The following is a 25,868-nucleotide window of genomic DNA, read 5'->3' on the forward strand; positions in this document are numbered from 1 at the left end:
TTTTTTAAAGCAAAGCGCTCAATTGCCAAAAAGAAAAAGCACGTTATTTTCAGATCAGAATTTCCCAAACTGACAAAATTGTAATTTTCGCTGAATTTTATTAGAGTTTTCCGTAGATTTATACTTACCTAAATATTTGCTATCAATTGTAAACATTTTGTCGCAACATAAACAACAGCAAACATAAGTCGCTACCTGCTCTACTTGAAAATACATTTTTAAAACAGCGCGTGTAACTATTTAAACCACTTAATTTTTGCAGCATAATCTAAAAAATTCCCAAAAGTCAAGTTTTAACGCGATTTATTTGCAATTCGTACAGGTTTTAGGCTTTAATATCTTCTAATGGTCGCAAAAACTGCAAGTTACTGTCTGCTCTGTTGTAGACGATACGAATTTTTCAAACAGAGCATGCAGTTGCGAGAAAACATTCGTTTGCAGATCAGAATTTCCCAAATTTACGCGGAATTTGATCAGCATTTTCAGTGGATTTGTATACAAATTACTATAGATAGTAAAAATATCTTGTCGTTGTCCTAGGTTAAAGGTACGAATTTTTAAAGCGAGAGTGCCACTGTTTGTAGTTTGAAACCCTTGATTTTGGAGCAAAATTTAAAAAATCGCCAAAAGTAAACTTTGCTTTAGATGTCAGTGATATTATTAGAAGTTTTATACTTAAATATTTCCACTTGGTGCTGAAAACTACAAATTTTTTACTGCTTTTGTCCAGAGGACACGAATTTTTACAGCAAAGCCTGCAGTTGCGAGAAAACCTTTACTTGCAGGTCAGAATTTATATTATGTACAATTAAGCTGACAAAAATGTAATTTGTAGGTACGCAATTTTTTTGAAATTTTCCGAGGATTTAAAGTCACATATTCGCTATAGTAACAATAGTAAATATTTGAAGTTTCTACATATTCTGTGTGAAATGGCACGAATTATTTAAACAGCGCCTGCAACTGTTTAAAACCTCTCATATTTTTAATAAAATCTAGAAAACTGCCAAAAATCGTTTGCACGAGATTTCAATTGCGATTCATAGGGTATTAAGCTTAAACATTTTCTATTGATGTTAAAAACTCCGAGTTGCTCTGTCGTAGAAGATACGAATTTTCAAAGCAGAGCGTGGAGTTGAGGGAAAATCTTTATTTACGAATCACAATTTACAAAATTGGAAAATTCAAATTTGTGGGGAATTTTGTGGAAATTTTCAAAAGTTTTATGGTAAAATATTCCTTATGGATAGTAAACATTTTCAAGTCACTGACAGCTGCATTTTAAAAAGTAGGAAATTTTCAAGCAATGGGTGCAACTCTTTGAAACCGTTTATATTTAAAGCAAATTTTAATAAATTTGCAAAACTCAAGCTATCTTGGGATTTCTTTGCGATTTGTAGCAACTGCAGATTTAATCGCTGCTTTATCTTAGGAGTTCCGAATTTTTCAAGAAGGAGGTGCAGTTGTCTCAAAGGCTTTATTATTCCAACGGAATATACCAATTGTAAAAAATCAGGTTTAATTACAATTATATTTAAATTTTCCAAATTTGTACACTAAAACATTGCCTATGAATGAAAAAAATTTCAAGTCGCTATCTGAATGGCGCTTGATAATTTTTAAAATAGGGCGGGCAACCACGTACTTTTTTACTAATTTTTTTATTCTCATTCTAACTTTCAACTTCCAACCCAATGCAGATAGTGCTTTTAAATTTGCGTATCTTATAGAAGAGACTTGGCGCTATTCACGCTGAAATTTTCGCTCAATTTAAAGAAAATTTCGATTTTTTTCTGGTCATGTAAATGATGGATTAAAATTTCATATTTTTCCTCAGCGGCGCGCTCAACTTTCAAAATTCTCTGTCCCAAGCTAGATCGCGTAACAACATAAAATTCGCACACCCCATAGAAAACACTTCGCCTTTCCAACGTCGAACTTTTCACTCAAATCACAAAAAAAATGTCTGATTTTTTAAAAACGAAAATGAAAATTTTTTATTAGTCTTCTAAACTTATTTTAGAATTTTATGTTTAATAAACCGCGTTTTCGGAAATAAAACTTATGGAAAAAGTTTGCGATTAAAGTGGCTTTTAAGACATTAGAGGTTTCCAAAAAATTTTTGCTAAACTTCTAAATTTTTGTACATTTTTAGATGGTTAGTATTTGATGAGAAAGAACATTCCATAAAATGTGAGAAATTCTGATAAATTATATAATCTACCCATCCATTGATTAGACATAAATGTGGCACTTGAATTAATAAATGAAAATAAATAAGAAAATAATCTTCACATTATTGTAATTGAAACAAAAAACAAGGAGGTTTTAAGAATTTATCTAATTTAATCATCAATTTTTCAATTTCCTATTGAAAATACATTTTCAAAGTGGCAGTCAACCAATTAATCAAAAATGAAGCAAAAATCATAAAATAGCTTTATTTCATACTATATTGTAGTATTGTAATATTTTTTTTATAATTAAACTCATTTGTAGAGCAGCAGATATAATTAACTCTGGATTCGAATGAAACTCTTGACCATTTCATCACGTCCGTGATAATATTATGACGATCGAACAAAAAAAAATAATTGAATTTATCAGTTCCTAAGAAAAATGCCAATATTTTAAGTTGAATATTTTTTGTGTAGGAATACTGTAACGTTCATAAGTTCATACCAGAACTCGGTTGAACTAGGAGAATAAATTAAACACTTTATTACACGATGAGTATAAAAGTTAGGTATATCCACATATAATTTAGGTATTGCGTTTTTACATTCGTCAAGTTCTAAAAGATGAAAGATAACACAATTCTACTTCACACTGTGATATTTTGTCTCGTTCAGTCATTTCTTACCGCGCAATAATAGAAAAAATTCTGGATACTCTGAGATCAGTTATAACCATTATTAACCATTTTTATTATCCAGGCCGAACGAGGCAGATAATAAAAACGTATTTGTTTATATTGTCGGACTGAAATTAATCAACGCAAACACTGTGCACTAAAAACACAAACATTCCAGCGCTTTTTGTTCGAAGAACTCCGTGAAGAAGATGCTCATAGCCAGGCGATCATTTTCTTCGTAAAAGTTGCCTTAAAGTTTGAAAATTTGTTGTGCATTCGTGAGGAACCTTTCGACAAGAGAAGTTATCCGACTAAAATTTAGAGTATCTACTCAATGCGACAAAGATGAACATTTTACACCGCAATATTGCACACAAACCAACCAAGAAGACGGTACTAAAGTTTAATACAACGTCAGGTTACTGTGAATGAAATATTTGAACGACTTGAGTATGAATGAATGAAATGAATAAACTTCGTTAACAAAAAACCTCTTTCTAACGGTTCGGTTGACGGGTAGTCTGTTTCCTACCCGTTCCTATCTGTAGGATGACAAAATTATTTTTTTATTGATGATACTGAGCTGGTATCTTTGTCATTGACAAATTCCATTCGAAATGATGCTCATCTAAGCAAAAGAAAGGCATATGAAAAATTATTAGGGGTCTTGTGCCGAGACGAATTCGCCGCGCCGCAGACGTCATTAGTGCAGGCAATGGGCCGCATCCAAACGCGTTCACGTTAGATGCGATATTTCTGTTCTGCAGAAGACTGAAATGCGTACATTTTCTTTTCTCTTTGGTTTTCTTGGCCAGACATAAACCAGCGTTTCAAGAATGTCTCATAATAATTGTTGATCGGTTGGGTTTGAAGCGGCAGTACCATCAAATTAAATGAGATATTTGTAAGCATAACGTGTTACTGTCTGACTCATTATTTCTCAAAATTGCATGTGTAATTCTTCAAAAAAATATTTCTCTGGACGTGGGACGGGAAAGAGAAAACACGCGCATTAAAAAAGTGGATAACCAAAAACACGTTACTTCCATACGATTCATTTGTAACAGAACGTGTTTTTCCTCGCATCTCTTGGATGAAATGTTCAGTTGATAATTTTCATTCATTAGGAAAGTGAAATGCTTTGTTTCCCGTTTATCCACCTTTGTGAAGATTTCAAGAAATCAGGTTTACGATTGGTTGGTTTTTAACACTTTTTCAATTAGCTTACATATTTTATTGAAATAAATAACGTTTCATAGTATAAATAAACAAATTAAACAATATATTGCGAATATAAAAAGCGACGAAAATACTAACGAGATAAAAACCACTTGGGGTGAATTTATTGAATTACAATCTATGGAATGTAGAGTTTATAGTTCCATATCGAAAACTAACTGGGAACATCAGATATAAAAAAAACAATACAGGCAGATTTCCAATGAGTATTCGAGCAATTCGATTATATTATCCACTAATTAAAACTAGATATATCGATACTTTGTCTATACGCTTCAATATATATAATGCCTAAGTTAAATGTACACCCGCCTTTATCTTTAAATATGGATTTTTGACGATTAAAAATTATACATCGAAAAGCTCCGTTAATTAAAAATAAATAATAATAAGCTAATTCTTACAAAACATGTAGTATATCAATCATAAAATACAAGGAATAATTATCAGTTAACTTAGATAATACCTATACATGTCTTACATCTAAGAAACCACAGAGCATTTTTCAAATGAATGTTATTTCTTAAAATAATTACGATAAGACCAAAATCCAAAATCACGTATATTTAGATCAGATTAGGTAAACACCAGCACATCTATTTACACTTGTTTCTAACAATTCAGTATTTGTTCCAACATTAGTCTGTCTGACTTGCTAAGTTTGCTCTATTACAATATCATACAATTTGAATAATTCTAAATAAAACATAAACTTGAACTTTGAAAATTACTCCAAGTTGTTCAACGTAAGGAGTTGTTTAAGAACTTTGGTTTGCGATGTTTCTCGTATTTCGCCAGCCAAAAACATCTCATCCACCACCGTGTATACCTTGTAAAAATTAAAAACTAAATCCAATTCACACACATTATGGAAGTATTCGTTCAAGACTTCCACGAAATTGTGTATGGCTTCTAAGTAGCATAAATTGTTGTCATTCACATCTACACATATACAAAAATAAAGGCCTGCATAACGGCGATAAACAATCTTAAAATTCCGAAACTGAAAGAGAATTAACAGTCCTAAATATGGTTTATGTATTACCTTTAATGGGGACTTACTTCGACAAAATTGGTGTGTTTTGCATCTCGAACTGTAACGACTGCATGCACTTCTTCAATCAACTTTTGCTTCTCGTCATCATCAAAATTCATGTACCATTTGGCCAGGCGTGTTTTGCCAGCTCGATTTTGGATTAATATGAAACGAATCTGCAAACAATTAAATTAATTGAAAAGAGGCGGATTATTATCAACAGCACTGATAGCACGGTTTAATATTAAAACTGCAGCAGTTGCTGCTTTATTGTAAAAATAGAAACAGTTTTTAATTAAAGAATTACCATTTTTCTTCTGGAATTATTCAACGATACAAATTAAATATCCTTAAAAAATGTTTCTAAATTATAAAGTATTTCTTGAATACTCAAATGTCGAATTTGTAAACGTAGTGACAATGGCATATGTAAAATCTTCTTCATTCTTGCAATTGTAGTGTTGCCAGTTCGAGTACAAAAAGACCAACGATTTTGATTTCAGTTTGAATTAAATTAAAGCCAATTAGTAAATAATTAATTAGGAGTCAATTTTTTTATTGAATTAATTATGTATTGATTATACAAATTTGACAAAAATAAACAGAAAAACAAAATGAGATTTAACAAGGATTTGGAAACTAATTTGCTACTTGATTCTTTCATTCTTTAATGTGGGTCTAGTTTGAATGAACAATATTTAAAAAGTTATTTATTAATATTAATTTCCACCCGTTAAATTATTTGTACTGTTTAGCTCAAATGTTAAATTCAAGAAAAATGATTTAAATTCTTCTTTAAAGATCAGTTCAATTCATATTTTCTTGATTGAACAAGTTTGTTCAAACCATAACGGTAAAAAGGATATTTTTGATGAAAAAAACAACATTCAAGACCATCCGACGTTGGCAGATCACGTCGGAAAATTATACGTAGAAGAGTTCGCAACTCAACCTATTTCTCAAGTTGTTGTGATTCGAATTCTGCGTATTTGTTTGTCTTAATATATATTATAAAGCAATGCATACAACTTATAAACAGTAAAGAACGTTATTTTAAATATATTGCTTTGAAAGAGCTCCGAAAGATGAAGTTGGTAAGTTTTGTCTCTCAAATATATAAGATTAAATTTAAACAATTTACATCGCAAACATGTAAGCTTATAAATGTAAATATACATTCATAAGAATAAATACATTGCACATTGTATATAAACTTACCCTTGATGCGACAACTGAAAAATGCCTGTAAACTTAAAAAAAACTTGATAGATAATTGATTAGTTTGACTCATTTCAAGTTAAAATATTCTCACCCTGTACATAATTCTTTTACTAACAACTTTGAATGTAAGCTAATGAAAGTAACAGTTAATATGAGCAATTTTAATTCCGCATTTTCAGTACTGTTTGAGTAACGACCCCAATAAACCATGCCACATACTTACATTCCGGGAAATAACAGTTATGTTAGATTGTGGCCTATCAATGCAGTCACTCTTGAATTTTTTGCCCTTATCCTTCGTACCGTCAAATCGACTGCTTAATCTGAGTAATTACATGCCACCGGATGTTTCAGATCCAGATTTAGAAGGGGTAAGTATTTAATAAAATCCACACTTCTGATCTAGTGTCTGTTCTTACGAAAATACCCTCATTAAATGATGGTTTCAGGAGCTGAAGGAAAATGGGGAAAGGATTTTTGTTGATTCACCTCCAGAGTTTGGTCCTCCTCTTGACAAGTTAATTGATTTTGCCCAAGTTGATGTGATCCTAATTTCAAATTACATGTGCATGATGGCCCTGCCTTTTGTTACTGAAGGCACTGGCTTTCGAGGTCGAGTGTATGCTACTGAGCCTACTTTACATATCGGAAGGTAAAGTGAAACACTTAAATTTTGTGGATTTTTATGTTGAAAACTGAAGTTTCGACTTCTAAGTCTCGACAAATTAAGGCTCCTTTGATTTTATTCGTTTAACGAATATATTTGTTTATATACTACATAATTATTTGCAGACTGCTCTTAGAAGAATTAGTGATTTACATTGAACAATGTCCCAAGTCATCATTTTCTAGTCAATGGAAAAACTATGTTCACAAATGTCCCTCTCCATTCAAAGAAGCATTTATGCCGAAATCATGGAAACAAATTTATAATATGAGTAGCGTCAACGCGAGTCTCTCAAGAATACAAATGGTTGGTTACAACGAGAAAATTGTGAGTATTTTTAAGCGCACTTCGAGCGTGTAGCTGTGAAAAATATTTTTTGTAGGACGTGTATGGAGCTTTGCAAGTAATTCCAGCTAGTTCCGGCTACTGTTTGGGATCAGCAAACTGGATAATTTCGTCAGATCACGAAAAAATTGTGTATCTGAGCGGATCCAGTACGCTCACAACACATCCGCGACCGATGGATCACAATGCCTTAAAAAACGCCGATGTTTTCATTATGACAGATCTAACTCAAACACCGATTAGCAATCCGGATTCAATGTTGGGAGTTCTGTGTGTGGTAGTTAGTACGTGGTTAAAGATTTAAAAAATGCTGGTTATTTTCAATTGTTGTTTATTTCAGGTTTAACTTTACGTGGAGGCGGTAATGTTCTAATACCATGTTATCCAAGCGGTGTAGTCTATGATTTATTCGAATGCCTATCAGCTAAAATGCAGGAGTCTGGAGTGTCCAATTGTCCCATGTTCTTTGTCTCACCAGTTGCAGACACTTCACTAGCATATTCTAACATTTTAGCAGAATGGCTCAGTACAGCGAAACAAAACAAGGTAGTATAATACTTTCAAATATCTGATTTTCCTAACGAATAATTCATTTGAAGGTCTATGTTCCGGATGAACCATTTCCCCATGCCTTACTAGTGAAAAATTCAAAATTGAAACATTTCAAACACATATACTCTGATGGATTCAGTACGGAATTTCAAGAGGTAGGAACTTTTTACTCAAACATTTAATATTGCGACTAATAATTTTACTATTTATAGCCTTGTGTCGTTTTTTGCGGACACCCAAGTTTGAGGTTTGGCGATGTTGTCCAGTTTATCGAGTTATGGGGCAACAATCCTAAAAACTGCATAGTATTTACTGGTCAGTAGAGAATTTAAATGTTCAAAATTCATAAAGTGCTGTATTTTTTTTCTATTAGAACCTGATTATGATTATATAGAAGCGTTGGCTCCATACCAACCGCTTCAGATGAAAATAGCTCATTGCGCTATAGATACTTCGCTTAATTTTACCCAAGCCAATAAGCTAATAAAGGATCTTAAACCAACCACATTAGTTGTGCCGGAAACATATACAAAGCCGCCCGTCTCAGCCCCCAATCTTACAGAACTGGTTATTCACAACACTCCAGAAGTGAATTTAATTCCATATAAATGGGGAGAGGTAAGATCAGAATAACCGAATAAGAACACTAGTAATGTTGTAATTACAGATTATAAATTTGCCTGTTAAAAGGAAACAGGGCCAACTGTTTATAGAAACTGACGTTGCAAGCAAAATAGTCCCCGTTGAAATTAAACCAGGACTGAGCCTGTCTACAGTTACAGGAACTTTAAATGTGAAAGACAATGTTCATAAGGTGCAAGACATTTTAGACGATCAGAAATTACTGAATAAAAATGTCAAATACGAATGGGGTTCTGTGAACATAAACGAATTCAAGCAGAAACTGTTTCAAGAGGGTATTACTGACGCTAAAGTGGAGTCTCTAGGAGGAAACGTTGTTGTAATTCATTTGGTAAGTACCACATTTGTTCTTTTCAAGTGAAATTATATTTTGGAAAACTTTCTACAAGTTTACGGAAAATAACTTAATGTTTAAATAGAGAAACGACGTGGAAGTATTTTCTATCTGGCCCATACATACATAACAATACACGAACTTTTAAAATGGGCACATCGCTTTTCACTGTACAGCAATTAAATTAGTTTGAAAAGCGTACAGTTGTAACATTATAAATTATCTTTTCAGCAAGATGAAGATGCCCTCATTCAATTGGAAGATAACAATACACATGTGGTATGCAATGGAGACGAAGCTTTAAGAACTAAGTTAAGAAATATTGTCATGCAGTGCTTGAAAACATTCTGAGGTAATACATTTTTATTATTTGACTTTGCAACCAATTTCAATTACCTTGAGCTGTGATGCTTTCCCGTTGCTCTTCAGGTTCAAAAATAAAGTAAACAGTAAATTAGTAAGTACTAAATTATTTATTACTTTATGAAAGCAAAACCCCATTAATCTCAACTTTAACATAATTATAAATACTTTACAAAAACCTTTACATAAATGTCCTTAACATATGAACTAGTCCAAAATGTAGTCACTTGCTACTGCCTTGTAAGAGTTCTTCTCTGGACGTCTCAATAATCTGTCGTCTCATTGAGGTAAGTTGTTTTAAAAATGCACTTGGGCTACAGGTAGGCGTTCGCTGCCTTTTGTGAGTTCGTCTGGGGAGGCTTCCATAATCCGAAAATGTCACAGGATTGCTTTCCAGACTGGAATCTTCTATTTCAACGTGACTCAAGTCCCACGGATTGTACTTTGCCTTTTGAAATAAAATCTCATCGTCGTAGTCCTCGGAAGTCAGACTGATGTGTCTCGATCGAGATGGTTTGCTCATTTTATGTTCCAACCGCTTGCATGAATCTTCTAGAAGGCTCTCGAATTTGTTAACGGGTAATGCGTATTGGGGAAACTCAACGGATGTTTGCGAAAAAGAACTTTCCATTGATGGAAGTGCTTCGGTCTGAGTGGCGTTGCTTTCTCTCTGATGTTTTTTCCTGCGCGCTCGTTTTCGTATGTTTTCGAATCCAGAAACATCATCCACAGTGACTTCAATATCGAAGTCTTCCAGATGCGGCTGCTGGCATTTGTTTTCCTGTGCAACAGTGTTTATGTTGGCCATTAACAGTTTAGCTTCTTCAAGAAAATTCTTCATTGCCTTCAAAACTCGGTCGTTTTTTTTATTGCTAGCATTGCGCGCAAATTGTACTTTTTTATGCTGGTATTCTAAGGAATCGGGAATATTCAGTTCAAAGTTTTCTTCGCTTGACTCACTTGAGCTGAACTCACTTCTGCAGTCTTGATACATGTGAATAATTGGCTTATAATAGGATAATTTTTTTCTGTTGCACTTGTCTGAGTGATGGTCTTTTTTATGGGCTTTAGCCATGACAGGAGAAAATTCCGGCAAATATTGGCAGTATTCCTTGCAAATGTCTTTTAAAATACACTCAGGTGCTTGAGCAGTGAGGACCTTCACGCTTTTGAAATTATTGTGGTAGTATGGAACAGTAAGTACGTCTGCTTTACTAGCACACACTTTGCTTGAAGGAATATAATTCACATTTTCAAAACAATTTTGCAGCTGACCGCTTTCAGCATAACGCACTTTTGCCTCTATCGATTCTCCACTATTTTCAATGGGTTGTTGCTCCAAAGAGTTGTGATTGCTTATCAAATCGGGCGTGGGAAAAGACACGTTGGCATGGTGGTTATCTAAGCTATCATCTGATACACTGTCGGTGCGGTTTATATAGTTATGTGAAATATTGATATTAACGGCTTCAGTGAAAATGGGATTTTTTTGAGTTTCAGTCAGATATTTCGTAAAAGATATATTGCTGCATTTCTCCTCTGCATTGGTTTGTATCCCACAGCTTCTAGTGAGTACTAAAATATCTCTCAATGTCCCTTCCATGAACTGATTTAGTAGCGTGCATTCGACTTCCACGTCTTTGGTTTCGAGTTTTTCCAACGTAGAGGCAGCAGAAGATTCGTCCACTAAATCCGTACAATCAGTGGCCACTTCCTTTACCCTTAAAATTGGAAATAGCTCCGTTTGGGTTTCTTCGTTTTTACTTTTGTGTGCTTTCAGAGCTCTATGAGTAAGCTCCCTCAGGCGATTTCTGGCGTTGGAACATATTGATAACTCTTTTGGGGATTCGTTGGAAACAACTGAAAGGTTTTCGGTTGACGTTCCAATGTCCTTTTTATGTACCTTATTGTACAGTCGGCTGGTCACTGCTGCTACAATTTGAGCTCTTGGTTTAGCCACGTTTTTCCTGCCAGTATCAATTTTAGATTCGATCTTCTTCGCACCGGAAATTTCAGTAACTATGCCCTTCTCCTTCTTGGAGGGTTGAACTAGTACTTTTCTTTGAGTGATCGTTTTTAACATTGGGCTATTACGATTCACTGGTTGTCTTTTCAACAATGGAACGGTTTGCTTTGGTTGGCTTGAAGCTCCCGAACTACCGCTCGAAAATCTTCTTGTAGCAGAACTAGCTGAAGAAGAGTCTCTTGAAGTGCCAGTCTTGCTATGCTTTGGAGACTGTAGGGACTCCAAGGAGCTAAACGATTTTGAATTGTCTGTTTCAACGCTGCACGTTCTATCCATACTGTACGTTCTGCCAAGGCTTTTAAAGCGCGTGGATTCTACTGAACTTCTAACATTCATAACGGGGAGTAACGTTTCTGGGTTATTTTTTATCGGGGTTTCTTCATGATGGTTGCCCAAAAGCGATAAGGAATTTTCCTTTTCACTGACCACACCGGGGGAATTTGATACAACATTGAACGAATCACCAAGGGAAGACATGAAGGTATCAGAATTGCTTCGCTCGGAATCAGTCTCTATAAAGTTTTCCGTTGAATTCGTAGTCATCGGAGTTTCTAACAGAATTCTTGAAGGAGTCTGCAACGACAACAGAATGTTATTAAATATATGCTCTAATGCTTAGAGAACTTACCGAGTTATTCAGTCTTAACAACTCTCTAAGCCTGGCTATTTCACTTCTTAGCTCCCTAATAGTTTTCTCTTTCGAGTCTTCCACGATTATTGGCTTGTAAACGATGAGTTTTGCTCGTTGGCCGAATCGCAGAGTATTCACTGTTTCACTGTAGTATGAGCTTGATGGTGAAATCGCTGAAATAATTACAATTATAAAGCACGTGAAAACAGGATTTGATCATTTAAAAATAAAATTAAGTTAATAGGTAATGAATAGGCAATGATACGCCTTTCTAAAATATACAAACATGTTTAGTGAATTAGAGTCTAGCGAAATTATTTATTAAGTTTTTTCTTATCAAACTATATTTTTAAAAGTTATCGACAAACAACTTGATTAACAATAATTTAAGGACAGTTTGCTGGTTTGGCCTCAAACAGCAAAGTTCTGTAACTAATTCCCTGTATATTCTACACATTACTTGTTTTATAACTTAATTATATTACATTAACACGCATAGCTAGAATTTCAGAGAAGATAAATGTGAGCTACGCAACTTTGAGAACTGGCAAACTGCCAACATTTGAACGGCGTCCTGATATTTGCTTCACATGCAAAGTGCTCTTTCAAGTCCACATTTTTTTCAACATTTCCTAAGAATTCACTTAGTAATATTTTAATTTGTATTGTGCTCGAAAACTACAACTTTTAAGAAGTTCGAAATAGTTATCGAATTTTAAATGGTTGCGTTAACCTTGAAAAACATAAACGAAGGCATTTCTTCCTGACATCAGAAGATTCCTCATCTATTTGATGAAATATATTTTTCATTCATTAAGAAGAATGCATGCATAAAGAAAGGTTAACATTAGTTTAAAGATAGAACTTGTTAAATATAAGACTGAACTCACTTGCAATCATAACTGTGTTCGAGTTTCCCTGAAGAGTGTCCTTTAGAAGCCATGTTAATATCGAGTCGCGATACGGGACGAATTTATTTCTGGAGTTTGAGGAATTCTTCGAATGATCCGCTGAAAATGTTAAAAGAAATACAACAATATAATCATTATCTGTTAATTACTTTGATATTCTTTCAGGATTTTCTTGAATTAGTGAAAGTTCTATAATCTACTGATTTAGTATGGATTGGAACTGACTAGGAAATTTATTCAATGTACTTAATGTTTTTTTAATGCTCTGTTGTGCAATTTAAAGCGTGTCAGTGATTGTTATGATTGCGACGAGTACGTAAAGTTTCCTTTGCGTTATGTTATGACCCTCTCAGAATAAAGAAACACGCAACTTATGAGATCTGGTGATGACTTAAATGATGATAAAAAAACCGAATTTATTTTCGTAAACCCTTGACTGAAAATGCCATCGTTCAGCTATCTCATAATTGCCAATTAATTTATCGATAAATATTTAGCCATTATTTGTGTTTTTTATTGGATTTATTTGTTATTTATTTATTGAAAACTAGACAAATCGGTAATGTGTAATAACAATAGCAAACTTCTTTAATTAGCGCTATTCTTAGTTTGAAATAAAATTTTAACTTCTTGATGACAAAAATATGCTTCTTCAGGATGTTTTGCGATTTATCATCCCCCGCAATGGATCAATTTGTATAAAATATACACAGTAATTCATTAATATTGGCGTCTTATCCAAAAGTGGATTCTTTCATAAATACCGGGTGTTGAAAGCAAAACATTTATTCCGGTCTTTTTTCGTTATTCTGCAAATCTCTTGATTTGGAACACAAAAATACATTCTCGAGATTTCCGTTGTTAAAATCTCCTTATGCAATCGACTTTGTCGGTTTCCGGATTTACGCCGCTGGTTATGCTTTATATATTTATTTAAACTGATTATTAATTGTGATTGTGTCTAATTTAAATAATTTTGATCATACTTACAAATAAAAATTAAGCCTTAGTCACTGGAAACAAAAAGCAAATTAAACTGTGAAATGTCGCGACGATACTGTGGCCGAAGAACTTTCAAAAGATGCGACGAAGCTAACGCCGGCATATTTAGATCTAAAAATTCTCTCCAGAAATAATGCGGGGTCGCTGGATTTGTTTTATGGCACATTTCAGCGTCGCATCATCTATTTATTGGGCCGTTAAGGAAGTAAAATGTGTACTTAGCAATTTTAGCATTAACTTGTGAATGAATAATTCCATCCAAATAACTAAAAAACTAATAGACTATCGACTGAGCATTATTTTGGGGTGTTAAAAACTTGAAAACCGTAAGCAATGAATTTGTGCGATTTTTTCCACTAATAGTCCATAGACCGGCACTAAAATATCAAATAAGTACCTCAGTTTTTTTGAACAAAACATTTAATAAATGCAAATTGTATGCCACTGACTTAGTGTCGTCTACATCAAAAATACCATTCAAGAAAAGATGTCTAAGAAGGATTAGGTTAAAAATAAAAGTGTAGTATTTTTGAATATGGGTTAGAGCCGATCTAATGGGCGCCTACATTGTGTTTAAATGGAATACCGGAAGCCACAGGATTTTAACTGTAAATAACGTTATTAGCAAATCAACCGTAGTGAAATTCAGCTTTAGTTTTTCAATTTCCCGTCCAATTCTATTTCAACTTTTTTGGTCTATATTTATGGTTTTACACTTCTTTTGGGAAGGAAATTTGAAAAAAACTTGCTGACTACAGTTTATTTCGGTCTAATCTCGACATTGTGATGACTAGAAGCAATACGTACATAAAGCGTAACGAATATTTTCGTCAAATTTTGATTAGGAATTGTATCTACATCGAACAAATATATCAATAATGCATGATGCTAAACAAGTTATGAAACAAGTCTATGAAAAACTGGGCATTTCCGTGTTTATGCATTAAAAATAAAAAACTTGTTTTGTTCAAAATGTACTTGACGATGGCTAATTTATTAGACAAGGTTTAAATAAAACGTTTATCGCGTTTTGTTGCTTTTCATTCGTGTTCGTCTTATAGTCAAATTAGATTGAGGAGAATTGGAAAGTATTGAGTATAATTCGCCTTTTTATCTAGAAAAGAAATTAGACTAAATTACACATTATAATAAGCTTGTATATATTATTTTAAAATAATTTTAAAGAATTATTTGTTTCTTTTTGTGTGAACTGGCTTTGGACACAACTAACTACAGTCTAATTGAATATTTTTTCTGAACCAGCACTGCTTGCTAATAAATTAACCTATGAACATTTTTTGAGAATTCAGGTTCATCCATAAGTCTAGATAATCAAGTTACTTTTTTAAGTAATAATTACAAAAGAAAGAAGATTATATTTTTCGAAGATTCATAAAGAAGTATTTTGTAGTTGTGCACGGTTTTTCTTTAAGCTGAAATTTAAACCTTTAATCAACCTTCTGAATGACGAGAATTCTCCTTCAAAACCTTTTTGCTCAATGAAAACTTGCAAAAAGTTTTCAATAACTGATCTAAATAAATCGCATACAAGAAAGGTTCCCCATCACCGGGAGGAAAAATAATTGTTGCACCTTAACAGTCTTACTGAACTCCGAAACTCAGTTGCTTTGAATGATCGAATGCACAACATTGTTATGATACTCACCTAATGTTGATATGACATTCCCTAAAGCCACTAAGCTCTTATTAATGTTGGCGCCCTCTCGGAACCTATTCGGGCCGTAGCCCCTACTGCTAGCTCTTTCATTGCCAGCCAAATCAACTAAGTGTAGCTTAATTCCGTCGCATGATATTGAAAACACAGCGTGACTCCTACTTGATCTGGGGTTGGTGTTTGTAGATCCCACGCGCCTTTTACTTGTTCCTGCTTCTAATCGTTCAAGAAGGGCGACGTCTGAAGCAACTGCATGTTGAGACAACCCTACGCCCAAAAAAGACAAAAATCACTAGTTAGATTTTTTATTATACATATATAAACATATAATAACAGGGCGTCGCATGAAATAATGTAATTTTGGAGGAAAATATCGCAGACATTATCGACTTAAAATTATCCAATTAATTTACTCTTGTATATAATATACATGTATGAACTTGACAGTGAAATGCAAAAAAATAGATTATTTCCTTACGATTGAAGCCGAATTAATTTCAATAAATAAATTCAAATTTCTAGACATTTTTCCTTGTTGTTTGGTAATTAGTGAAGATATTTGTTCAATCTTATCTTTGAATGCATATTAGTTTGCATGTTGCACTTAGTTGAGTAATAATTTCAACAACAATATCACGGGATCAGCAGCATTGAACCTGAAGAATATTGACTTAGTAAATTTGTATTATAAATCTAATAAAAACTGAATTCGCTTTAAATAGCTTTTATTTGAGTTTTTTAAATTATGTTTGAGTTTTGAGTTTTTTTAATTTGATTGTAAGTCTCCACAACCATTAAAATCATCTCAGGCCTAAAAAACCTCCATCAGTACTAATTATTTTAATTAAATAATTTTTGTTTTTTTATATTGTCGTTCCCTAATTAGAGTAAACTCAATATGATCAAAAATTTTACAATTTTCAGTGCACATTTACGGGAAAAACAAGGAGCATTTGTCTATGCGCATTGATTCACTTGCATAATGTTTATTACTTAAAACTAGCCGAAAACGAAAGTTATGTAAGCATACTACGTTATTACATTTTAAACTTGAATTATGTATATTTATTATTTATACTATATTTAAATTCATAATACTATGCAGAATGATTTTGCATATAGGTAGCCTGGTTATTGACAAATTGGACTTGGAAAACATTTTATTTTATCGTTTAAATATTGAAATTAATTGTATTTACCTTCAACATACGGTCCATTTTTGGGGTGTTCTCTTACTTTCAACGATTTCTGATGACCATGGCCTTTTTTGTCACTTTCAATAAGCAAATCGGCTACTTTCTCATTGTAAATTTCTAAGTAACTGCAAAGATAAACGTCTGAATTAAAATAAGAAAACAAGAATTGAATACTCACACAAATAGAAGCAAGTGTTTGACGAAAAACGAACTACACTTATATATATTTTATTTTCATAAAAGCAATAGCAAAATAGACCTTGAACAGACAGTGGTTTAAAAGCTTTTTTAATTTTTTTGCGTCTTCTAATAGTGTTCTGAAGTTCTCAATTATCTTAAATAAAAGTCATAAAAGCAGAATTTTCTGATTGCACTATTAGATAGAAAAATGTTCTAGGAGTATATATATTTATAATGTTAATAATAAATATGTATATGTTACTAAAGTACCTAGAGCTGAAAGCAAGAAACTAACAAATCGCGTGTTTGCCAACTTCTCGCACTCCGACAAGCACGGAATGTAATAACTGAAAACACTCTTCGCTTTAGCGAATCTCATTTAAAACTGAACCTAAACGCAATTTGGCTTCATGACTTTTCACACTGTTCCAGTCTTTTTCCCATGGCCATTATTTATTCTAATTTTATTTATCCGCGAGTTATCGCAGTAGGTGAGCGAAGGGTATCCCACACATGAGCCAATCAGAAACTACCATAATATTTTCAAAATGTACAGGATTGAATTCAAAATAACTTTTGGTTGAATGTACCTAATTGGATTAAAACTTGTCTAGAATACTACCTTCTTTTGATCGATTATAAGAATGGTTTCTCGATCAAGAGCAGGGGCAAAACTTATCATTTTCTTACCCAAACTAAAATTTTCTTTATTTTTAAATTAACAAAGCAGTTAATAAATTGTTACCAAAGACTGAAGATCAAAACTAGCAATTAAAGAAAATCGTAAATAAATTAACTTTACATCTCAACAAAATGTAACTCCACATGTCTGTCGGTAATCTGTACGTTCAGCTGGCGAAATTCCCACAAATCTAACATATTGACTAAAATAGTCTTGTACGGTGAAACGTGAGTTTGAAGCCGAAATGATCCAGGTAATAAAACTTTGCCAATTTGTGTTAAGGAAAGTTGAAGCTACTCCTCTGTTCGATTGCTTTGTGTTATAAAATAAGCATTCGATCCGATCGAATTGTTAAACATTCGCTCTTACATCAAGCATGTTAATKSCATAGTKTAAACGAGTGTTATATCAATTATGAACCTATTAGAGGTATGGTTCAAATTTGGGTTCAAATGAAGGTGTTCCACTTAAACCACCAACATATCAAGRTATCACCTTAAGTCAACATTTCTATATAGCATATAAAGTGTCCCATTTAAAAATGCATTTTAAAATACTCGATATAACCTATTAAAAGTGTATACTGGTAATACGCTAGATCTGAATCATCAGGCATTTAAAAAATATTGGTACACGCTGTATACTATCTCCAAAGACTGATAAACCTAGCAAATTTATGAATAGTTTTTTTATAAGATTCCTTATTGTTGCCTTTCATTTCAGGAGTTTTATAAACTTTAAGAARTAAGTAAAAACCACTTTTGCTTTGTGGCTTTATTTTCCATTAAAGCACTCTTTACCTCACTGATACTTTCATTGTGGCCGTTTCGTCGTTTAAGGCGCCTTCTTGGAAGTATTTAAATATTCTTCGACAAAGTCTTGGGGTCAAACCTGGGTCTTGAGGAGCTCCCATCATGGTATGCGTTTTTCCTGATGATGTCTGTCCATAGGCCAGAACGCAAGAATGATTTCGCTTTTTCAAAGACGTTCCAACGATATTTTCAACTGTTTCAAAAATCTAAAGGGATTAAGAAAATGGTTAATTTTTTTCTTGTAGCCAGGCTGATGGATATAATGAAATCAATTATTTCATTATAATATTTTATATAATAATATTTTCTTTTAAAATCAGTTTGGAAAAGTTTTGGAAAAGTCATGGCAAATGGAAATTGCTATTTTGTTCTGTAGCTTTCAATATATTTTGCTTTATATTTTAAATGTTTTAAAGTTGTATTTTTTGTATTGTTTTTCTTAGTTGCTATTTAAAAATCACACATCCATACTGTTTTAACACTCTTAACTTGTTAGTTTCTTATCAATCTGATTCAAAAAATCTATGAAAACCAAGTTTGGTGAATATTTCTATTGAATTTACTAAAATCCAAACCAGTCCTAAATTTAGCTGAATTGAGGCCACTAAGCCGTATAAACCATTGGCTAACAGCTATTTGACTTTCGAGTTCAAATTGTAAATTTATCAGGTGAACAGCGATCGCTGATTTGTAAATATTTTGATTGTTCCGAAACTTGTTTTAAACAGTGGTTGAAAATAGAATCTTAATGAGTGTGACATATTTTCAGTTTTGGCTAGATTGCAGATTTTTTTTTAAAGTTTTACTTTTAGTGATTTTTAGTTAGTTAATGTTAGTCATGTTAAGTAATGAATTGCTTCACGCAATTCAAAAATTGTTATTCAATTTTTTTTCCAAATTAAGATTTTAATGCTTTAAAGCCAATAGCTTCTTTAAAAACTAATTTTATTATATTTTTTTTCCAAATAGGAATAATAACTTACTTGATCTTGACTTGCATCTTCCGCAAAACAGTAGTCAAAAGCAAATCTTCGAACTCTTTCTCTGCTATCTCCTGCATTCTGTTCTGGTACCTAAAAATAATTCGTTGATAAACCTATTAGATTTTTTCTAATAATAAATAATAAAACTGTAAATCTAAGTTGGCAATTCGTACCTATTTAAGGTTGATTATCTAAATTTCTAGTCACGTATTGAGCCCACTCTGGTATATAAATAATATTTAGAGCCACACTGTATATTGTTAGTATTTTGGGAGCGCTGCACTAAGAAATGATTCATTCGCCAACCTGTTGCCGATCGTCAATTAATAACGTCTCTAATTTTACTTGCGAGTACAGACTCATGCTCCATCTAATTATAAAATACGGGTCTCTGCTTGTAAACACCTAATTATAAATGAGAACGATCCTCCATTTTTTTCTTAAAGGATGCGATTATTTCTTTATATGTGCGAGATATAAATAAAATATTGTATTTTCTAACGTGCGATGGCAAAGTAGGTCTCGGTAGAGTTGTAACATCGAATTCATGTTCAATTTACAAAATGTTTCCACATTTAAATTAGATGTTTTACACAGAAGCACAGTCAATTTAAATTTACCTGCAATGCCTAAATGTGATAAAGTAAAGAAGTCAAGTTTCTTGCTATGATATTATTCAGTATTGTCCTGAATATAACAAATATTTCTAAAGTCCCAAAATTAGAGAGTTTTAAAACAAAGTTAAATTGTCATACGGTTCAAAAATCTAAAAAAAAAAAAAATTTTGTTTTTTTAACTTTTAAATCCAGTCAGAAATTAAGTCTAATAGTCCATTAATTGTAGTTAAATTTTTTTGTTGACCATCAATATATTTAGCCACAGTAACGATTTCATTCGAATGTTAATATATATCCAAAAAATTAATAACTTTGAAACTGTGATCAGCAGTTGTCTAGAAAATGTTGATAAATGTTCCATGTAAGATTCAAAACCAGTATTTTTGATTGTCTTTCCTTTTCGGATATTTTTAGGACCGCTATTGTCTGTTGCATTTACAAGAGTATTTTGGAGTTTTTTTTTATTCCAGCTTCTCTTAGCATTTACTATGTGATGAAGCATTGTACTCATTTTTCAATTTTTTCCTTATTCTATTCTTTTTCTTCGGTGAATGTTTTAACCGCGTCGTTTATCTACTTCCACGTTTAACAAAATAGTAGCATATCTTCAATTATTGGTTTTTCAGATGTTTCGCTGATTTTTTTAAATTTTTTTAAAATAAAACATGTCTGGATCATTTTTAGATCCAAAAATCTTCAAATGTTTCGTACCTGAACTATTTTAAATAGGTAAATTTTAATACTCTGTCGCCAGGCCATGATTGCTTTGTGTCCGTACCTGAATACGAATTTAGATCAAAAGAAAATCATCGAGCTGGTGATTTACCGCATACGATTTGCCAAGATTTAAATTTGCCATTTAATACTCTTTAGCCATACGCCATACATCATAGATTTCTAAACCTGTGAATCCGGGACCGATCTGGAAAGTCCATACGGCAAACATAGAAAACGACATTAATGAGGATCTTGTTCAGAAATATTCCCGATTATGGACTTTTATGATATTTCAAGGTGTTTTTTTTTTCAAATGAGTTCTTGAAGAAATTCAGAATGGAAAATTTGGGTTCAGAGTGTTGGTCATATAGATCGCCAGACTTGACGCCATTAGATTTATTCTTTTGAAATTATTAAGCAATTGCCTTTTTTAGACAAAATGCTAAAGTCCTAAGAAAACTTCCCGATTGGGCTGCGAAACCCTATTTCGATGAATCAATCATCACTTTCAAATGCTGGCTCGTTAGAAAAGTTCAGGTTTACAGAGAATCTAAAACTTTTAAAACCACTATTTTTCCTGCTTTTTACTCGAAACTTTAAAAATCAATTTTGCTCCAAGATTTTTATAGTTTGTTAAATCCACATTTTGCAATAAATCTGTTCGCGTATAAAAATTGAACTATATTTCACAGAATACTACATACAACCACTAACACAAAATCCAGTACATACAGTTCTTATGTTAACTCTTTTTAACTCTTTAAGTAAGCTTTATAACTTAGGAATACGTATATAAGCAGAAATCGAAATAAGAAAATCGATTTTCTCATTAATTTCTTAGCAAAAACTTTATTACTTAACTTTGCCGACGAAAATCTCATTAAACATGAAATCACTTATTACCTTTATGTTAGTTATTGCAAGACTGGAGCCATTTTCAACTGAAACCACCTGTTGATTACCATTTTGCTTCTCTCTGGAAAAAAATTCAAAATAATAATTTTACAGTTCTCCATGAAGTCGAAGTCAGAAATTTTCAAATATTTTGAAAAAAATGATATTAAAAAATTTATGAACGATCTCTATGTTAGTTCTATTAAAAATTACAAAATTTTCCAACATCCATTAAAGATTAAATGTTTTTGACTTCCTATGAGAAAGCTCGATTTTGAGCGTTTAAACCATTAGCAAGTCTCCTGAATCAAAACAGTGAAGCGAAAAATCTTTGAAGGTGCCAAATGGTGCATTTAATGGCTTCTTTTATCTTATGCAATCCGGAGATCAATAGCAGAAGTCGCTTTTCCGAAATGTCGTCATACCTGATGATTTATCGCTTTTTCTAGGTAGTTTTCCCATGTGGAAAAATAAAATAGAAAAGTTACTAGCAGGCATGCATTAATGAGTGCATTGGCACGTTCGCGGAAAAAAATAAAGATTTACGTTAAATTTAGATCAAGGCGCGTATGCATTATTTTCAGAGTAAATAACAAACTTTCTAGCATTTATAAATTGATAAATCAGAGGTCTGGTGCTAATTTTCCGCACGTAGATGTGGCCCATGCGGCAAAGATCTTGAATGGTTTTTAATTCGCAAAAGCATTAAATAGCAAAAAGTACAAGCAGAAGCTATAAAAAACACAGTCCTTATGGAAGAGTTACTCTACATGATTGATGATTTTATTGGGAGAAAAAATAACGAAGCAGAATGCGAAGTCTTGGAAAAATGTTAAGAGATAATCATATAAATACCTACGTTAAATAGAACCAACCTGAACAAAATCAATCTGGGATAGAAAGCAAATAAATAAATAAAAAAGAAAAGTTTACCAAATGAAATTCCAAAAAAGTACATAAACCTAATGAACATTTTGAAGAAGACAAATATGAAACGCAAACCATTCAACTGAAACCCCAGCATTATGAATATCCAGAAGATCCTAAAATGTTCATATTTTGCAAAGTTACATCTTGAATGTGTAAAATAATTAGAAAGTCCCTAAAGCTGATGATCGATGATCCTGTATTTTATGAGCGTTTCCCCTTTATTATTTTTTCCTGGCTAATGACTTTAAATTTAGAATTTTGTGATGATGAGTAGCTCTTGAGAGACGCTTGCCAGCAAAAATAAAAAACGTTTCAATCGCTGCAATACCTATCGGCAATAGGAATAGAACGTTACCAGAAAACTGATTAGTATTAAAGGCAATTTTTCGTTCACTGGAAGCGTGTTTACTTTGCTATTAGATATTTTACAAGATGATTGATAAGTTGATTCATTCCTTACAAGATTTTTTAGTAGGTACATGGAATTTTGAATAAATTGATTTAAATACCATATTTCAAAAACGCTTAGATTTCTGTCTACAGAATGATTTATAAAGAATTCGTGAAACCATTTTTATTTTACACATAAAGCGATTTAATCTTTAATCGGCAATAAAAACAGGGGATTTTCTCATTATAATTGCTCACACGCTTAGAAAATGAGTTTTTTACAGAAAAAATCAATGAATATTAATTGGTTATTAATAAGCATCTAAGAACGGACTTGTGCCCACGGCACTGGTACAACCGAATAAAATTGTATTCAAAGCCTCTAAAATTTAATTAAACTAGCAGGAGCGGTTTTCGCAATATTAATAAATCTAGTTTTATTTTTTATTTTGTTTTTTACGTACTGTTTATATGAAAAGCTCATTCAGGTCTGAAGTTAGCTATGTTGTCTATTTTCCGCAAAAAAAAACTATTTTTAGTGAGCAGAATTTGCATTTTATTTCATTTGTTTAGTCAAGTGCGCTTCTTCGAGTTGCTATATAATTAGGGAATAAATGATGACAAAAACCACTCTCAAGAAAACTAAAACTGTCTATCATTTATTTGTTGACTATTACAATATATTAGGTAATTAACATTTGTATTGTTATATATTTATATTTGTTTATTTGTTAAACAGACGTAGATGCGGAAGATTGATATAATTTTACTTCTAATTAACCATGTGATTTATTCAAAAAATAATTAGACAGTAGAAGTTGCTTATTAAAAGCGGAAAAAGGAATAAAAGAAACATTTTATAATGAATTACGATATGTTCTGTCTGAAATCCGTTGTTGGCGAGACATAAACAACTCGTATTCTTAGCCCTAGCGGATGTGGAAAACGGGAAAGACAAATAGAAGAAAGAAGTATTTCAAAGCGGATGCTTTCATAAATATAGAGGTATGAGGTAGGCATGCAACGAGATGAACTTTATGGTTCAAATATATTATAATGAAACGGAGGTCTATTTATGATTTGATGGAAAACGAAAAATAAGCGTGCTTCTAATAGGAAAGTCAAATTTTGTGATTGATTCAGAAAACTGACTAATGATCGAACTGCAAAACAAATCTACAGTTAAATTTATCTTTACCAAAGATCAGGCCAATGAAAATGTCTTTTATATTATATACATTTTGCCTTTAATATTTTTACAGGGGTTCTTTTTGAAAAAGCATTGGCACAGGGCTGTTTTTACTGCGATTTTTCTGATCATAAATTTGAGGGAGACCCAAAAATAACTTACGCCTATTAACTTTATTTTTCAACACACCTACTTTGTAGCTGTTCTTTTATTTCTTTTTAATTTAAAAAATGCAACCATAACCCGCACCAAATTTTCCAACTGTTCCTACAGTCGAATTCTTTAAAAATCGATTCCATAGTCACGAAATTCCATCTTAATTATATAACAATGCAGTATTCTGTTTGTTTAAAGTGCTTTTCGCTTTACGTATGTATAAAATTGTGTCACTTATAACTTATAAAATAAATCATGCGAATTGAGAGATAACTTTATGTTCATAAAAATTTGTTCAGCTTGGGTTTCTTTCTTCTTCGGTCTCTATTCATCAAATGTTCTTGCTTGAATTTATCGCAATTTTAATTCAATTTATAGACTTTTTAAACACATCTTGAACAAAGCTTGATTATTTTGAGTACTCTTTGCAAGGTTTTCTTACCTTTGCGACATTGGTCGAACTCGTACAATCACCTTCAAGCGCATCATTGAGCTAATGGAAAAGAATCTAATATAATTTTGCAAAACTGACGAAAGTCGTTAATTAACAAAATCGACAATGTCAACTGTAAATATAGTGAAAAACATGAAAATTACACCGAACGACGGCTTTCATCGAGGATTAAAAACAACTGCCTGGATCCGCTTGGTCCAGATGCTCGACGCCGTCTTTGTAATGTCTTCTCGGTCGGATTCTAATTTTATCATAAACTTGAAAGCCATCGAGACGCCCCCAACTTTTGTCCTTAAAAGAGGGTGGAAAAAATTACAAAAATAGTTAGACGTCTAAATGAAAAAATTGAGCTACGTCTGATCGAAATATGAAGTTTAATTTACTGCTTCCAGGGCTTTAGTGCAGGCACTTCTTTAAATATATTTTGTATGTGGAATCTTATTGATAGGAGAGTTTAATTATTTTTAATATAAATCAAACAGTAAATCTGGTAATTTAGTATGTATTTTATTAACTGTGAATGTATAGTATACTGTACAATTACGGAGATTATTATGTTTATATTTATATTATTTACTACTACCTTAAGACTTCAGTTTTAAAATTGCTATCTCTTGTACAAATAGAGTTTAATATTTGTGGAAAGCTACTTCAGATAGGGAAAAGTCGCTTAAAAAAACCTGAAAGTTTCAATTTGTCGGCGGGCATCAAGAAGTTTTGGGAATTTTTTCGAAATTGCCTATTTTTAACGAGCGTTTTTGTAGGTTTAAAGTTGAAAATCCGAGTCTCTAGAATGAATCGAGTTCGATACTTTCGAACGGCATTGAACGTGAAAAGGCGCTTTTGAAATACCGGAAACTTTCAATTTTCCGCCACAATTAGGAACTTTGGGAGATTTTTTCGCAATTGGTCATTTTTTATGAGTATTTTTGTAGGATTCTGTTTGAAAATTCCTATCTCTTGTACAAACTGAGTTGAAACCCTGAAACCCTGAAAGTTTCCATTTGCGCCAGACATCAAGAACTTTTGGTAATTTTTTCGAAATTGACAAATTTCAATGAGCGTTTTTGTAGGTTTAAAGTTGAAAATCCGAATCTCCGGTATGAATTGAGGTATACTTCTGAACCGCATTGAATAGTGAACTAACATTTTTTAATACCTAAAACTTTC

At 32.5% G+C, this 25,868-nt stretch overlaps 3 protein-coding genes across 4 annotated transcripts; 1 reads left to right on the top strand and 2 right to left on the bottom strand.

Annotated features, from left to right (window-relative positions):
• Nucleotides 1-4,289: 4,289 nt before the first annotated feature.
• On the bottom strand, nucleotides 4,290-5,564 carry LOC109545026 (AP-2 complex subunit sigma). The gene is made up of 3 exons (XM_019915506.2): nucleotides 5,437-5,564; nucleotides 5,156-5,305; nucleotides 4,290-5,096 (listed from the first exon to the last, which is right to left on the bottom strand). Exons 1-3 carry the CDS (start codon nucleotides 5,437-5,439, stop codon nucleotides 4,821-4,823), a joined length of 429 nt encoding a protein of 142 aa, XP_019771065.1. The 5' UTR covers nucleotides 5,440-5,564; the 3' UTR covers nucleotides 4,290-4,820.
• A 497-nt stretch (nucleotides 5,565-6,061) lies between these two features.
• LOC109545002 (integrator complex subunit 9) lies at nucleotides 6,062-9,264 on the top strand. The gene is made up of 11 exons (XM_019915471.2): nucleotides 6,062-6,223; nucleotides 6,530-6,721; nucleotides 6,800-7,002; nucleotides 7,143-7,344; nucleotides 7,400-7,646; nucleotides 7,703-7,908; nucleotides 7,962-8,069; nucleotides 8,127-8,229; nucleotides 8,288-8,532; nucleotides 8,582-8,887; nucleotides 9,122-9,264. Exons 1-11 carry the CDS (start codon nucleotides 6,215-6,217, stop codon nucleotides 9,239-9,241), a joined length of 1,941 nt encoding a protein of 646 aa, XP_019771030.2. The 5' UTR covers nucleotides 6,062-6,214; the 3' UTR covers nucleotides 9,242-9,264.
• An 80-nt stretch (nucleotides 9,265-9,344) lies between these two features.
• On the bottom strand, nucleotides 9,345-24,923 carry LOC109545001 (kinesin-like protein KIF16B). 2 transcript variants are annotated; one of them, XM_019915469.2, is made up of 9 exons: nucleotides 24,687-24,923; nucleotides 21,589-21,661; nucleotides 19,352-19,441; nucleotides 18,357-18,574; nucleotides 16,698-16,819; nucleotides 15,490-15,765; nucleotides 12,801-12,920; nucleotides 11,908-12,083; nucleotides 9,345-11,852 (listed from the first exon to the last, which is right to left on the bottom strand). In XM_019915469.2, the coding sequence occupies exons 1-9, from the start codon at nucleotides 24,731-24,733 to the stop codon at nucleotides 9,477-9,479; spliced, it is 3,498 nt and encodes a 1,165-aa protein (XP_019771028.2). In that variant the 5' UTR covers nucleotides 24,734-24,923; the 3' UTR covers nucleotides 9,345-9,476. The 2 variants fall into 2 exon arrangements, with proteins under 2 accessions (XP_019771028.2, XP_019771029.2); XM_019915470.2 differs by lacking the exon at nucleotides 12,801-12,920.
• Between the last annotated feature and the right edge of the window lie 945 nt (nucleotides 24,924-25,868).

The sequence above is a fragment of the Dendroctonus ponderosae genome, unplaced genomic scaffold, assembly GCF_020466585.1.
Source record: "Dendroctonus ponderosae isolate FM_Combo_2020 unplaced genomic scaffold, Dpon_F_20191213v2 Dpon_F_20191213_6, whole genome shotgun sequence".
In the NCBI taxonomy this organism is placed as follows: Eukaryota; Metazoa; Arthropoda; class Insecta; order Coleoptera; family Curculionidae; genus Dendroctonus; species Dendroctonus ponderosae.